This window comes from Physeter macrocephalus, unplaced genomic scaffold, assembly GCF_002837175.3.
Source record: "Physeter macrocephalus isolate SW-GA unplaced genomic scaffold, ASM283717v5 random_375, whole genome shotgun sequence".
NCBI classification, from domain to species: Eukaryota; Metazoa; Chordata; class Mammalia; order Artiodactyla; family Physeteridae; genus Physeter; species Physeter macrocephalus.
In genome coordinates this window covers 40,222-53,329 of record NW_021145599.1, presented here as the reverse complement: position 1 = coordinate 53,329, position 13,108 = coordinate 40,222, and the positions used below count along the sequence as shown (strand labels likewise).

The window sequence follows — 13,108 nt, the reverse complement described above, 5'->3', positions numbered from 1 at the left end:
GAGCCTGGAAAAATGAGTCCCCAGTGAGCTGTTCCTCTGAGACCCGGGCCTGAAGCTCCCTGCTTGGGCGTGTCTTATAGAGCAGCCAGTGCCTGCAGCGGGGATGTGTTGTCAAACCTCCAGCCCTTTGCTCAAGCCCTTCCCTCGACCAGGAATGTCTTCCCTTCTGCCTGTTTCCTGGTGGGCTTCTAGTCATCCCACAAGGCACCACTCAGGCTCTGGATCACGTGGGGCGAGCTTGGTGGATAACTCCAGTGTCAATCATTTGGGGAAGAGGTGAGTCTTCAGGGAGCAAAGTGTAACTCAGAGGGCAAGCCCAAAGCAGCTGGGAGGGGCGATTATGCCTTTCCCTGTGCTTCATTTTCTATCAGCTGGATTTCTGGAGTCTAGATGTGTCTGAAGATAAAAACTGCAATGGTAATAACAATAGCAGCTAACATTATTGAGATTTACTATGCGCCAGGGCTTGTCCCAAGCACTTTCCATGTATTTATTAATTTACATGCATTAATCCTCACAGCAACCTGAGTAGGCACAATTATTCTTTCCCTTTTACAGATGAGGAAGCTGGGGCCCAGATAGGTTAAGATACTTACCTGAGGTCACACAGCTCTGAAGTGCTGGAGTTCTGAGGATTCTAGAAGGGGCTGCTTCAGAAGTCCAAAACAGGTCCGTGTTAGTCTCTGCTTATTTCCTTGTTTGTCATCAGCTGTGAAACTTCCGAGTCCTTCTCATACGGGAGCATTGAAAGGGCAAAGTTTGGAGGAAAGAGACACTCCCTCCAAGAAAATGACACCCAGTCAGGAGTCAGAGCTACCATCTTAGCAACCATCCCTCTTTCTGGATTTGTCCAGGAGACTCTCCAAGCCCTTGGGCGGAGGGGTGGGGGCTCAGGTGGGGAAAGGCCCAGGGAAAACTGACCTAAACTATCATGGGCATTTATTGGCTTACAAAATAGAAAAGTTCAGGAGGAGGGCTGGCTTCAGGGCTGGTTGGGTCCCAGTGCTCAAATGCTGCTCTCAGGAGGCTCACACTCACCATCTTTCAACACTCTCCTGTGTTGGCTTCATTCTCAGGCAGGCTTCTCCCCACCTTGGGGCGAAGGTGGCCCCAGTGGCTCCATTTAACAACTCCAGCCAACACTCTAGCAGAACTGTTTCCCAACAGTTCCCACAAAAATCCCAGGGCTGACTCTCATTGGGCCACTTTGGGTCACGTGATCATCCTTGACCCAACTGCTCTTGCCAGGGGGAGGGGCCTGGATCACATGGCCAGACTTGGGACTGAGAGTGGGTGAGGGGGACCCCTACTGGAAGAAGGGAATGCAACTGGCAAAGGCAGCCAGTGTCTACTATGAGCCTCTGGAGGAAAATATGCATTCCTCACCAGGCAGGTGGGGGGGGAGACTTGGTCTTTAGGGGTTGCAATCCCTCCTCAGCCCAACCGTGGACTTCTACGACACTTATCTTGGTCCAGTCTTGGACCTGGACTAGAGCTTTCTCTGCCTGCCTCCTCTCCAACCTCTCCCCACCCTACCTGGCTGCAGTGCTGATTGCCTGCACATCGCCTGTGGGCACACGGGCCCTCTTGCCAACTCCTGACCTCCCACTTGACCTACTGTCCAGTTCCATAGCTGCCCTGCCCCCACCTCCAGTCTGGCTTTTTCCAATCCATGCCATTCACTAGCAACACTGCCCCCAGTCCAGCAGAGCCCTGGCTCAGAAGCCTCCAACCACTGCTTAGCGTCCACAAGGAAAAATGAGCTTCTTAGCTCCATGCCCGGACTTCCTCACCATCCCAGGAGCCTCCCTGATCCCTGCCATCAAAATGCACCTCCCCCCCAATTCCAAACTGTGCTGGGCATCCTAATGCACCAGCTTATCTGCCTAGAGAGAAAGGGTCGAGTTTGAGTCACTGCTGCCCAGGGCCCAGTACACAGATGGCGCTCAATGAATGCCTGTAAAGCCTCAATTTCCAGCCCTTGGGCACAACTGCTCCTTGAGGGAGATGAGAAGTCAGACACCTCCACAGAGACAGACAGGGAGCTGAGACAGAGAAGGTAAAGCAGAATACCTGAGACAGAGACCCAGGCGGGTAGAGACAAGAGTGGCAGGGAGAAGGGGGGGAGATCCAGAGAGACACGTCTGGAAGGAAGGGACCTTCATCCAGAGCCTGAGACCCAGTGAACAGACCACAGGGGCACCGGAGAGAGTGAAAGTCTGCCGGCTAAGGCACTTTTTTTTTGTTGTTAAGCAAACAAGGCCCCTATGATTTGTGTTTTGTCGGGCTAAACTTTCCGTACCAGTTTATTCTGCTGAGCAACCAATCCCGGTAAAAACACTGGAACATGTTAAAAAGGAATGGGGTGGGGAAGAGAGTCAGACAAAACGAAAAGGAGAGAACGTTTGCCTGCAGGTCGGTCAACAGTCAACACGGGGGTGACTTAGCACAGGCCTCGCTAGAACAATCGTCCCACCCCCAGGGCCCCGTTTCAGGTGTGAGAGTTGGAAGAGGAGAGACTGCACAGAGAAGAAAGGAAAAAGTCCACTGGGGGAGGGAGTCTGAGCTGAGCGGGAGGAAGGGCCTGAGTTGCTGGGGGTGGGCGGTGGGGTGCGGGGGAAGGGCCCTGGGGCAGCTCTGCCTCCAGCCTGACCACGAGTTAAGACAAGTCAAGACAAAGCTGCTAGTGAGCTGACACCTCAGTCCCTGCCATGGGCCAGAGCCTCCCAAAGTCAGGGACGCAGCAAACTTGTGTCCTGGGCCAGGACCCAGGCTGGGGGGCCGGGCGTGGCTATAATTTACACCGGGGCTCTGGCTCTGACTCTGACTCGGCAAGAGGCTGTCTGCATAAGGTGGCAAACGACACCCGCCCACAGCATCCAGCTGGTGCTTAATGACGGCAGCTATCACGACCGACCGCGGGAGGCGGAGGCCACAGTGCCTGCGTGCAAGTTGCGTACAGAGTCAGGGCCACGTGGCCGTGCAGGAGACGCCAGAGCAGCCGGTGGGGGACCTTCACACCATCCACCGGATTTTACTCTGTATCATGATGCTACAAAAATCGCATGGTGTTCATGATTTGAGTTTTTATTTTCTGAAATGGAACCATTGTACATTGTACAAACCATATCTACTGATGGAATAAATAAGTGAAAAATTATACTGCTGTACAACACACCAAAAAAAAAAAAAATCGTAAGGAAAAAAAAAAATTAGGTAACAGTGAAAAAAGGTCTTTATACCTCTAAGCAGGTCCTTGGCTGATAATGAACATTCCAAAAACCATGACACCGTTGGTAATGGGAGGTCACCACCCTATGAGTCGGTCTACCGCCTTCGGGTTATGGGGTAAGTGCCAGCACTTTGTGGAATGTGTAGCTGCAGCATCCCCAACTTCAAGTTTTTCGGGGAGTAAGTTTGCCCCGGGAGCCCTTTAGGCCGCGGGGCCTGGTGTCCGCGGAAGGCATTCGCTTAGGACCCCCGCCTCTGGCTCGCCGGCTGAAAGGTCTTAGATTCTGTGGTGGGACTGGGGGCGAGGGGTGGGGAACGGCGGCTGAGGAGCGAGCCGCGTCGGGGAAGGAAGCACGTCTGGATTTTTGCAGTCTCATCATCCCGCGTGGAAGGCCTTCCCGGCCGGCGTGGATGGAGTGCAGGGCCGCTGGCGCTCTGCCTGGCGTGGCCGTGGCGGGGCCCCGTCGGTCCCGACCCCCGGCCCATTCCTACCTTCAGGCACTTCAGAGAAAAACTATGACAGCCTCGTATCCTGGGTGTCCTCTTCGTTCATCCTCAACCGCGTCCACTCCCCTTGCCTGTTGAGAGGACCCTGCTGTTTCCACGGATGCGTGTGATTCTCCTTCAGCTGTCTTGCTTGTAACCTCTCGTTTCCCAAAAAAGAGGAGGAAATAAATATCCAAATTCATCTTTCATCCAAATGGAGTTTTGCTGCAAAGGAAAAAGTTAACTCTAACTCTATAGGGTCTGGAGGTAAAGCCGCCTTGAGATACGCTGAGAGGTAATGCAGGACACAGTTCTCCGCAGAACTGCCTGCCTGAGGGGTGAAATTGATAAGGATTTTTTTTTTTTTTTTTTTTAAGACAGAAACCTTTCGGCATTGCTAACTTCAACGTTAAGATTTTCAAAGTTCATGTTTTTTTTTTTTTTCTTCCTTTGTTTCAGGAGACATTTTTGCATGAGGTATTTGAAATTCAGGAACATTTTGATTCTTCTTGAAGTGCAGGAAATAGATTGGCTCCCTTAAAAAACAAATAAGAGCCTCACCCTCAGACACTCTTAGAAAATGGAATCTGGCAGACACTCCCCATGGCGGCCAGGAGAGAGATCCACATGTGAAAAAGGTGGTACCTGAATATGCACCAATTAGCCAAAACAAAAACAAACAAACAAACAAACAGAAAAAAAGAATAAAACAACCAACGAAACCCCCCCGGAACCCTCCCTCCCCGTTCCCGCCATACAACTCAAAGGGAGTTGGAACTCCAGTGCAGTAAAGAAAGTTCAGGAAAAGGGTTAAGGTCTGAGGAGTCTGTATAGGAATTAAGAGCAAACCAGGCCTCAGAACCAAACAATTAGGCAGTTTGTCCAAGGGGCGGGGGGCATCTCCATTTTAGTGAGAGGAAGCTGTCCCAGTGCAGGCGGGGGATGGAGGCGGGGGAGGGACCCGGTTGCCCCTTTCTGGAGGAGTGCAAAGCTCTCCAGTTCCTCGGTGCCTCGTTTCTGGCCTTCGAGGTCCAACCCTCAAGGCCCGCTCCCCCGTGGCAGCGTCTGGGAGCATCAGAGCGTCCGGGAACGAGACACGATCCAACTGTTGGCTCCGGGACTCGGAACAGTAGGTAGAAGCAAGCGGATTTTGGAATTTGGCCGACTGCAACCTTGCCTCCTCTGCAGGTGGGGACGGGTGGAGCTGGGGGGGAGGGCGGCAAGCAGAGGGCAGCAGGTGACTGTGGATCTGAAATCCAAGCGACGTCCTATGAGAGAAAGTTCAGCACCAGCTATTCCTGCCGTCTGCTCCCAGCCTCCTCCGCCCCTTTATCGTCTTAAGGAGACAATCCTGCAGTCAGCGGCAGAAGCCAGTCCGTCTTCGGAGGTGTGGGAGAACGCGGTGTGGCGGCGGCAGAGGGGGAAGTGCCAGGACAATCGAAGGGCTCTGTGGAAGCCCTTGGGGACAGTGCCCAGACATCGGAGGCTCCTCGGACCCTGGAGGCTGGTGCTGTCCCCACCTGGGGCTCAGGGTGTGTCCCTCAGCCCCCTGGACCAGGAAGTCAGGCTGCCCGGGAGGTCCTGCTCTTCTGCAGCCTCGGGCTCTCCTTCTCCCTGCCTGGTCCGCTCCAGCTGAAGTCCCGGGGCAGGGAGGAGAGAGATGTGAGGACCGGGGCAATGGCTGCCTGAACTGAACCAAGAGGGCACTTGCAAGGGGAGATGCAAAACAACCAGGAAAACATGCCAGAGGTCACCTCAAGGGCACAAGGCACAAAAAAAGAAAGTGGAAGGAATCAGTTGAACAGTGAAAAGCCCCGATGAAAAAGCGAATTCCCGATCGGTACCACCCTCAAATAGCTTACATCCTTAAATAGAGAAGTGGAAAAAAAAAAAAAACCAAAAAAACAATACAGCAGCAACACAACTGTAATCTTGGCTTCAGAGACGGCGTGCAGCTCCTGAGCTGTCGACCCCGCCTTCCTCAGGACAGTCGCTTCAAGATTCGAGTGTTTTGCTTCCCAGCAGGAAGTTCTTCAGTGTCTGAGAAGTTACGCCATTCTAGGTTTTCTTGGATTTGCACTTGGTACACTTGAAAAGTTAGTAGCTCCCTTCGCACCCAACAGGGATCCGCTCGGTGAGGCTGCTCTAGAATTAAGCCGCTGATGCGTCTCCAGTGAGAAGTGGATCAGGGGGCTGAACTCGGCGTCTACATCTCCCCGGAGTTTTGCTGCGATGCCTCCAGTTTCATCTTTTTGGAGGGTGGCACTCCTTCCAGATCCTTGGGGGAAGAAGAAGAAAAGAGAAACACAGGTTGAGACTCCAGGAAAGCGACTCAGGTCAGCCGGGAGGTTGCAGACCAGCCCAGGAAGGACCCAAGGGTGGGCGTCTGCGGTTCTGACCCTGTGACCCTTTCGTGGACTCAAAAAGGTTCACGGACCCACGGGGAGCCTCACACCCAAGCTGCTCCTGTGTCCACCAAGCCCATGTCACTCAAGTCTTCCAATCTCTCATTAGCTGCAGGGTAATTATACACGCAGTTTCGGGTTTACCTCTGCAAGCTCCAAGGCTAGACCAACCTGGCCGTGTTAACAACTGCTCATCCAGGGCTCAGCGGCACAGGTGCCCGGCCCGGCGCAGACACTCAGCACTGTGGAATGTACACAAGTCTGTTATTCTGGGGGAAGGGTCCATAGCTGCCACCAAATTCCCAAGAAGTCCCGGGACTCAAAAAAAAAGAAAGTTCAACGCTCACTCGTCTGCCTCTCCCTCGACCTTCTCACGCCACCATCCCAGGCGGCTCCAACCTGACCCACCACCCGAATCCAGCTCCTGACTTCGCCCGTCCTAGCCGGTGCTCCCACACTGGCGACAGCACCACCGTCTGCCTGGGATACAGCGGACCCTGGAGCCCTCCCTCCTCTCCGTGCCCCCACGCCCAACTCCAACTGCAGAGACCCCCGGCCCACCCCCTCTGCCTGCCACCCTGTCCACACCCGAGCCTCCAACCCTCATCTGGCTGGCGCAGCAGCCGCTCCACGGCCGCCCTACCCGGCCTTGAGCAGAGCCCAAGAGATCCTCTCAAAGCAGCGATCACGCATAGAACACCGTCCCACTGGCCTCAGAACAGAATCCCAGCCCCTCGCCGGGCGGGGAGGGCCTCCCGCTCCCCCTTCGTCCCGCCACCCTCCTCCTCGTCCTGCTGCAGCCTCCCCTCCTGCGCCTCAGGGCGGCTCCTGTCTCCGGGCCTGTGCACCCTCGGTTCCCCTGCCTAGAAAGCCTGCCCTCGCCACCCTAACTCCTCACCCCCTCCCACTCCTCCCGCTTACGCCATCCAGGAGGGCAGTCCTGTTAAGCATCTTCTCACCGCCCCGCTCCCGTCCTCCTGCGGCATAAACCGTGGCCCGCCTGCGTCTGCTGTCTCCCGGCTGTGTCTCTGCCCCCCCCCGCCCCCCACCGACCCCATCATGAGCCCCGCGAGGGCCGGGGGACCATGTCTGCTGGCTCACCCTGGCTACCTCGTACCCGGCTTACGGCCCGACACACAGTGGGTGCCCAATAAATGGGAAACAGAGAGCCCCGGGCCTTGACGTAGGACGTGTATGAGTTTCTTGAGGAAAACCCGGAGAGCAGGGGCGGCAGGGAGGCACCCCTCCCTCTTCCTTGTGAAGGTGATAAAAGTTCAGTCTAAACGTAACGGGAGAAAGCGGGCCGCCGTGCCTTCCGGGGAGGGTGGATCCCGTTCAGGTGAAGTGTCTGCAGAGCACCCGCGTGGGGGGCGCGGTGGGGGACAGTATGTGAGCTTGGGAGCGGACTCTGGAGACAGGACAACTGTCCTGCGTAAGGGAGAGAGCAGGAGGGAGGGCGCGAGAAAGGGGACGGGGAGCCTTTTTTCCTTTTTAAACAGGAATGGCTGAACATCAATGTCAAGCGGTTTGCTTTAGTGCGGCGCACCCTTCGCCTTGCTCACAAACCTAGCAGCTCTGGAGACAAGTGGCAGGCTATGTGAGCATGAAAATGGCAGAAGAGGTCCCATTTCAGGTCCGGGTCCCCGGAAATGGGAGTGGTGGGGGGGGCGCGTGTTAGAATGGAAGACCCCTAGACATTTCAGATGTCAGTGGAAAGCATTTCATGCCCCCAGGGTGTGGATCAAGGTTTCAAGCTATCTTTCCTCCACTGAGTTCAAGAGGCCAGGAGACCCCAGCTGCTTCTTGGTTTTACCAGCTCTGTCTACATGAGGCTTTGATTTGTATCACAGTTTTAATCAAATGGGCTCGTGCTACGCTCGAGGCTCTGCCTTGTGTTTTTCATTTCACACTGTGAGAATATTTCTTTGTTCTCTATCTGTACCTGGGTCAACACACTCTTTTTAACAGCTGCATAGCAGGCTGTTATATCCATGACCCCAGATTTATTTAATCCTTCCAATACACTTAGGTTGTGGCCGATTTTCTGCCACTGCAAACACATCTTTCATCAACACCACCTCTGTGTCTTTGGGCCTTTGGAAGGGTCTTCTATAGGCTGAAAGGCGGCTGCAGATCCAAGGGTATGGAGATGTGAAAATCTGAGAGGCACTCTCCCTTGCGGAAGGCCTGGCTGAAGGCTCCCCAGAGGACAGACAGACAGAAGTACAGACTTCTTTCTGCTACTTGTCAATTTCTCCCCAGGTATGAAAATACCCAGCAGAAGGGAAACAGTTTTATTAGTTGAAGTTTTGATACCTGAGTCCTCAGACCTCTTAGATAAGCACGGAGGGCTGACGGTAAAACATCACCACGGAGGCCGAGGCAACACTGGGGCGTGTCGTGCGCGCAGCTCTGGGTTGAGTGTGTTCCCCACGTTCTCTCCTCTCGCCCGCACCCTGGCCCCTAGACAGCTCCGTGATCCCATTTTAGCGAATGGAGATACTGAGGCTCACGCGTGTCAAGTGAAGGATCTGGGATTCGAACCCGGGACATTTCCTCCTGTCCACAAAGCCACCTGAGCCCGCACTGTCTGATTCAGACCAGATTCTGGCAAACAGTGATGACCCAGAAAGGGGTCCAAGCAGGGGGAGTGTTGTCAGGTGCGAAATTCCAAAGGATGATTCATCGGGCATTGAGGATTTTGACGTCTCATCTTCCCGGCTCTAAGGGAAATTGACTTTGGGTCACTGAGACCGGGCAGTGCTTTTGTGGACCCCAATAAACAAAGTGGTGAGGCCGAGGCTGGGATAAAGGATCCACCCCAAGGGCCAGACCCGTGTGTCTCCTCCTTCACCATGGGCCCCAGTGACCAGCTCAGACGCAGAGGATGCTCACAATGCTGCTCAATGACTACCAGACGGTTCCAATCGTCCAAAGAGCAAACAACGAAACAGAACAGCAGAACGCCTTTTGACGTACCCCCGACACCCCAACGGGCTCCTGGCCGATCTGGCTGCCCCTCTGAGACCTCGACCGAGGTACCTGAGAGATTGTGGATGTCTCTGCAGCCAGACCCACATCTCCAGATGGCTGCCGTTCTACTTGCTCTGAACTGTTCATCGAGTTTTCCATTGAAGACTGTGAATTCTGCTCATCAGAAGCATCTGAGGGAAAAAGCAAGACGACAGAAGCTGTTTTCAGACACGGGAGATGCGGAGCCAGATGGACCAACTACTAAAAATACCTGGGATTGGGTAGTCTTGTGGCCAGGCGGTCTGTCAGGACAGCAAGGAGCTGGGGGGCTTGGGAAGCCTCTTGCTTATTCTCAGGGATCTCATTTTAAGCAGCCAGGCCCCACTCTGGCCCTGCGGCCTCTGACCCTTCCCCTTGCACACCTATCACCTACCAAGCGCCCTGAGAGGCCACCTAAAGGATGCTACAGGATGCTTTGTGCTGCGTGCACCTGGCGCCCTCTGGTGGACACAGCACGCTCCAACCATCATGGCTGCTGACTCCTCCCTCTTCCTTTAGGGAGCCTGCCTTCTCCAGCTGGGAAATCCACAGAGGTGACTGCCCCTTTGTAAACATTTCTCTTAATAATATGGATATTTTTCTCATTGTCATTGCAAGAAACAGAAAATACAGAAAAAAATTAAATCACCAAGTATCTTGCCATCCACAGCTACCACGCCACTAACATTTTAGAGGATTTAGTTGCATCTTTCCGATGTTTTCTCCCTACATGCATACAGTGCTACACTCTCCCCAAACAGGGATCTCATAGTATTTTGGAAGACTTTCTCCAAAATACATGTCCTCAAAAACTCTGTAAATACAAGAGCCTACAAGATGGCTGCAGAGCATTCTATCCAGCAATCACTTATTTAATGAGTCCTGTTTTGCCAGTCATTTGAGCTGCTTCTCATGCATCGGTCTCCCTGCTCCCCCCACCATGTTCCTTTAGCAGAAGGAAGGTGCAGGCCTTAGCAGGTTGTGTGAGGTGATGCGGCTTTGGAAGAAGGGGGACCGGCCGCTGTACCTGAAGCTTATTTTGGGCACAGAGAGCATGGAGCAAGCAGCCTCACCACGCCCAGGGCCCAGCTCTGCTTGCACTCAAGACACCAACAACGTATGTCACCCTAATCTGTAAAAAGCACACTAAAATACTCAAGAATGCCTTCCTTTCTGGGGTTTCTGAGGCAGAGGCATAACAAAGGGCAAAAAAAAATTCCAGGCTTAAGTTTTAAAGCAGGCAAGCAATATGGGGAAATGGGGGAAAGTAGGCCGCACTCCAGGGCTTGAGGCCAGCAGGGCACACAGGGCTGGGGACAGGGCGGGAAGGAGCTGCAGCCCTCCTCCCAAGGAGGCTGACCCTCAGCCCGTCCATCCCAGGGGAGCTTCGGTTAACACACGCTCTCACTTCCCCTAAACCAGCAGTCCTGATCACTCAGAGCAGTGCCAGGAAACCCGACACCCCCCAGGGTCTGAGCTGGGTTCTCCTGCCACCACGGGGAGGGTCAGGGGTCCACCTCACCGAGGCCCCTGGGCTTCACCTACAAGCTGGTGTCCGGGGCAGGGGACACAGGGTCTAGAAACCGGCCTGGGTTCTAATACCGCCTCGCCTCTGCCACTTGGTCCTGGGTCTCAGGTCCCTCACCCTCCGTAAAGTCAGCGTTGGCAGTAGGTGCCCTGTTGAGCCGCTGTGAGGATTAAATGGAAAGACAGAAGTATCCAAGCAGCAGAATAATCCCAGGTGGGAGTAAATGAGGGATTATCTAGGGCAGAGAAACAAACTCCCCATAAACCTGACGTATCTTTGATGTTTTTGGTTTTACCTTTCAGACCATGTTAACAGCAGTTCCTCAAAAAGTTACACATAGAATTCCTGTACGACTCAGCAATTCCACTTGTAGGAGAGACCCACAAGAACTGAAAACAGGTCCTCAAACTGACACCTGTACACAAATAGTCACAGCAGCACTATTCACGACGACGGCCAAAAGATGGAAACGGCCCAAATGTCAGTTAACAGATGAACGGATAAACAAAATGTGGCCCATCCACACAATGGAATATTATTCAGCCATAAAGAGGAATGAAGGACCGACACAGGCTACAATGTGGATGAACCTTGAAAACATGATGCTGAATGAAAGAAGTCAGCCAAAAGTCACACATTACACGACTCCCTTTATAGATATGAAATGTCCAGAAAACGTTTCTGTCTCTGTGCACAGAGACAGAAACCAGGTTGTTGGTTGCCAGGGACTGGGGGGAACGGGGAGTGACAGCCAAAGGATACAGGGTTTCCTTTTAGAGTGATGAGAACAGTCGGGAACTAGACAGAGGTGATGACTGCACATTATGAATGTGCTAAATGGTACTGAACTGTTCACTTTATTTTATTTTTTTTATTTTTATTTTTTTTCCTTTTTGCGGTACGCGGGCCTCTCACTGCTGTGGCCTCTCCCATTGAGGAGCGCAGGCTCCGGACGCGCAGGCTCAGCGGCCATGGCTCACGGGCCCAGCCGCTCCGCGGCACGTGGGATCCTCCCGGACCGGGGCACGAACCCGCGTCCCCCGCATCGGCAGGCGGGCTCTCAACCACTGCGCCACCAGGGACGCCCCCTGAACTGTTCACTTTAAAATGCTTCCTTTTATGCTACGGGAATTTCATCTCAATTTAAAAAAAAAGAAAATATCCACGTTAACCTTATATTCTAGTTCATAATATATGTTTGCTTTAACAAACCTTTGCAGTTATTATCGTCCTCCTTCTCTGTGACTACAGATCCTTTTCTGCCCTACCCGATGGGCTTTGCAGAGCGGAGAGGAAGGTAAGGGCCCGGTTGCAGGCTTAGAAATCATGAAGGTGGCCGGTCACCCAGAGAGTCACACTAACCCCTTGACCGGCCCAAGAGCGCAGTGGGAACTGGCCTTTGGGCTGGCGGAGCGTTCCAGGCCTCGCTGCAACGGCCTGCTTCTCTTAACCCAACAGCACTGGAACGCGCTCGGGGGAAATTATTTTCCGAGGGCCTAAATTTAGTCCAGGGAGTTTGGACGTTATGTCATTCCCTGAACTCACTCAGCAGTAAACAAGTTCAAAGCAAGGTCAACAGCTGGCAACCAACCCGCCCTGTCCCGCAGGCAGTAGGCCCCAACCTGGGAAGGCCCGAAGGTCCGCCTCTTGTCCTTCCCACAGGAGCTCGGCAGCCCCGGGCCGTGGGCAGGCGGGCCTGGCCGCCAGCGCGGTCCCACCTGGTCAAAGCTGGGCAACTGGGCCGGCCAGGAGGGACCCCGGTGTGGTTCCCACCTGGACCTGTGATGGGGCGTGGGGCTGTGGATGGTAGGGTAGGTTGTGGAAGCACCGACCCCAGACCTAATCCCGCAGCCGGGCTCTAGCGGACCCTTTAGGGCAAAGGAGCCGCAGACCCCAAACAGGGAGAAGCGAGGCCATGGCCAGAAAGTAAGAAGCCACTGGGACTTCCTGGTGGTCCAGTGGTTAAGACTCCGCGCTCCCAGTGCAAAAAAACAAACAAACAACACAGCAAGCAAGAAGCCAGGAGTGGTCCGCACCGGGCCCCGCAGGCCACGCCCCCAGCTCCCCAGGATCGCTCCGCCCTCCCGCTGCCCCACCCCCGCGAGCCCCGCCTCCTTTCCAGCCTCCTGAGGAGAGGCAACTTCTATTGGTCTCATCTCATGAACGAGGAAGCAGGAAGGCACGCAGGAGGTGATGCCGCTGGCCTGAGGCCACTCGGCCAGCAAGGGTCCGCTCAGATGTGACGAGCTCGTCCTGTGTCCACAGCCCCGTCCCAGCACCTCCCCCCGCCAGGCCTGGGCGGGGGGGCCCCATGGGGACGAGAGGGGATGCCCACGTGCTGTACACGGGAGACGGCGGCGCCAAAGTCCCTGGGACAGAGTTCTCAACTGGGGATGATTCTGTCCCCTGCTCCCCCTGGGGACATTTGGCCCCATCTAGAAACATT

The 13,108-nt window shown here is 54.4% G+C and overlaps 1 protein-coding gene across 4 annotated transcripts in view; it reads right to left on the bottom strand.

Annotated features, from left to right (window-relative positions):
• Positions 1–3,140: 3,140 nt before the first annotated feature.
• Positions 3,141–13,108, bottom strand: part of BCL7A (BAF chromatin remodeling complex subunit BCL7A) — a 31,862-nt gene continuing 21,894 nt past the window's right edge. For 2 of the 4 annotated variants that reach the window (XM_028485117.2, XM_055082853.1), the window contains 2 exons: positions 9,102–9,286; positions 3,141–5,995 (listed from right to left, as the gene is read on the bottom strand). In XM_028485117.2, coding sequence (XP_028340918.1) covers positions 5,924–5,995; positions 9,102–9,286 — 257 coding nt within the window. In that variant the 3' untranslated portion in view covers positions 3,141–5,923. The remainder of the gene's footprint in view (positions 5,996–9,101; positions 9,287–13,108) is intronic. The other 2 variants (XM_028485118.2, XM_024121127.3) reach the window with 1 other exon arrangement.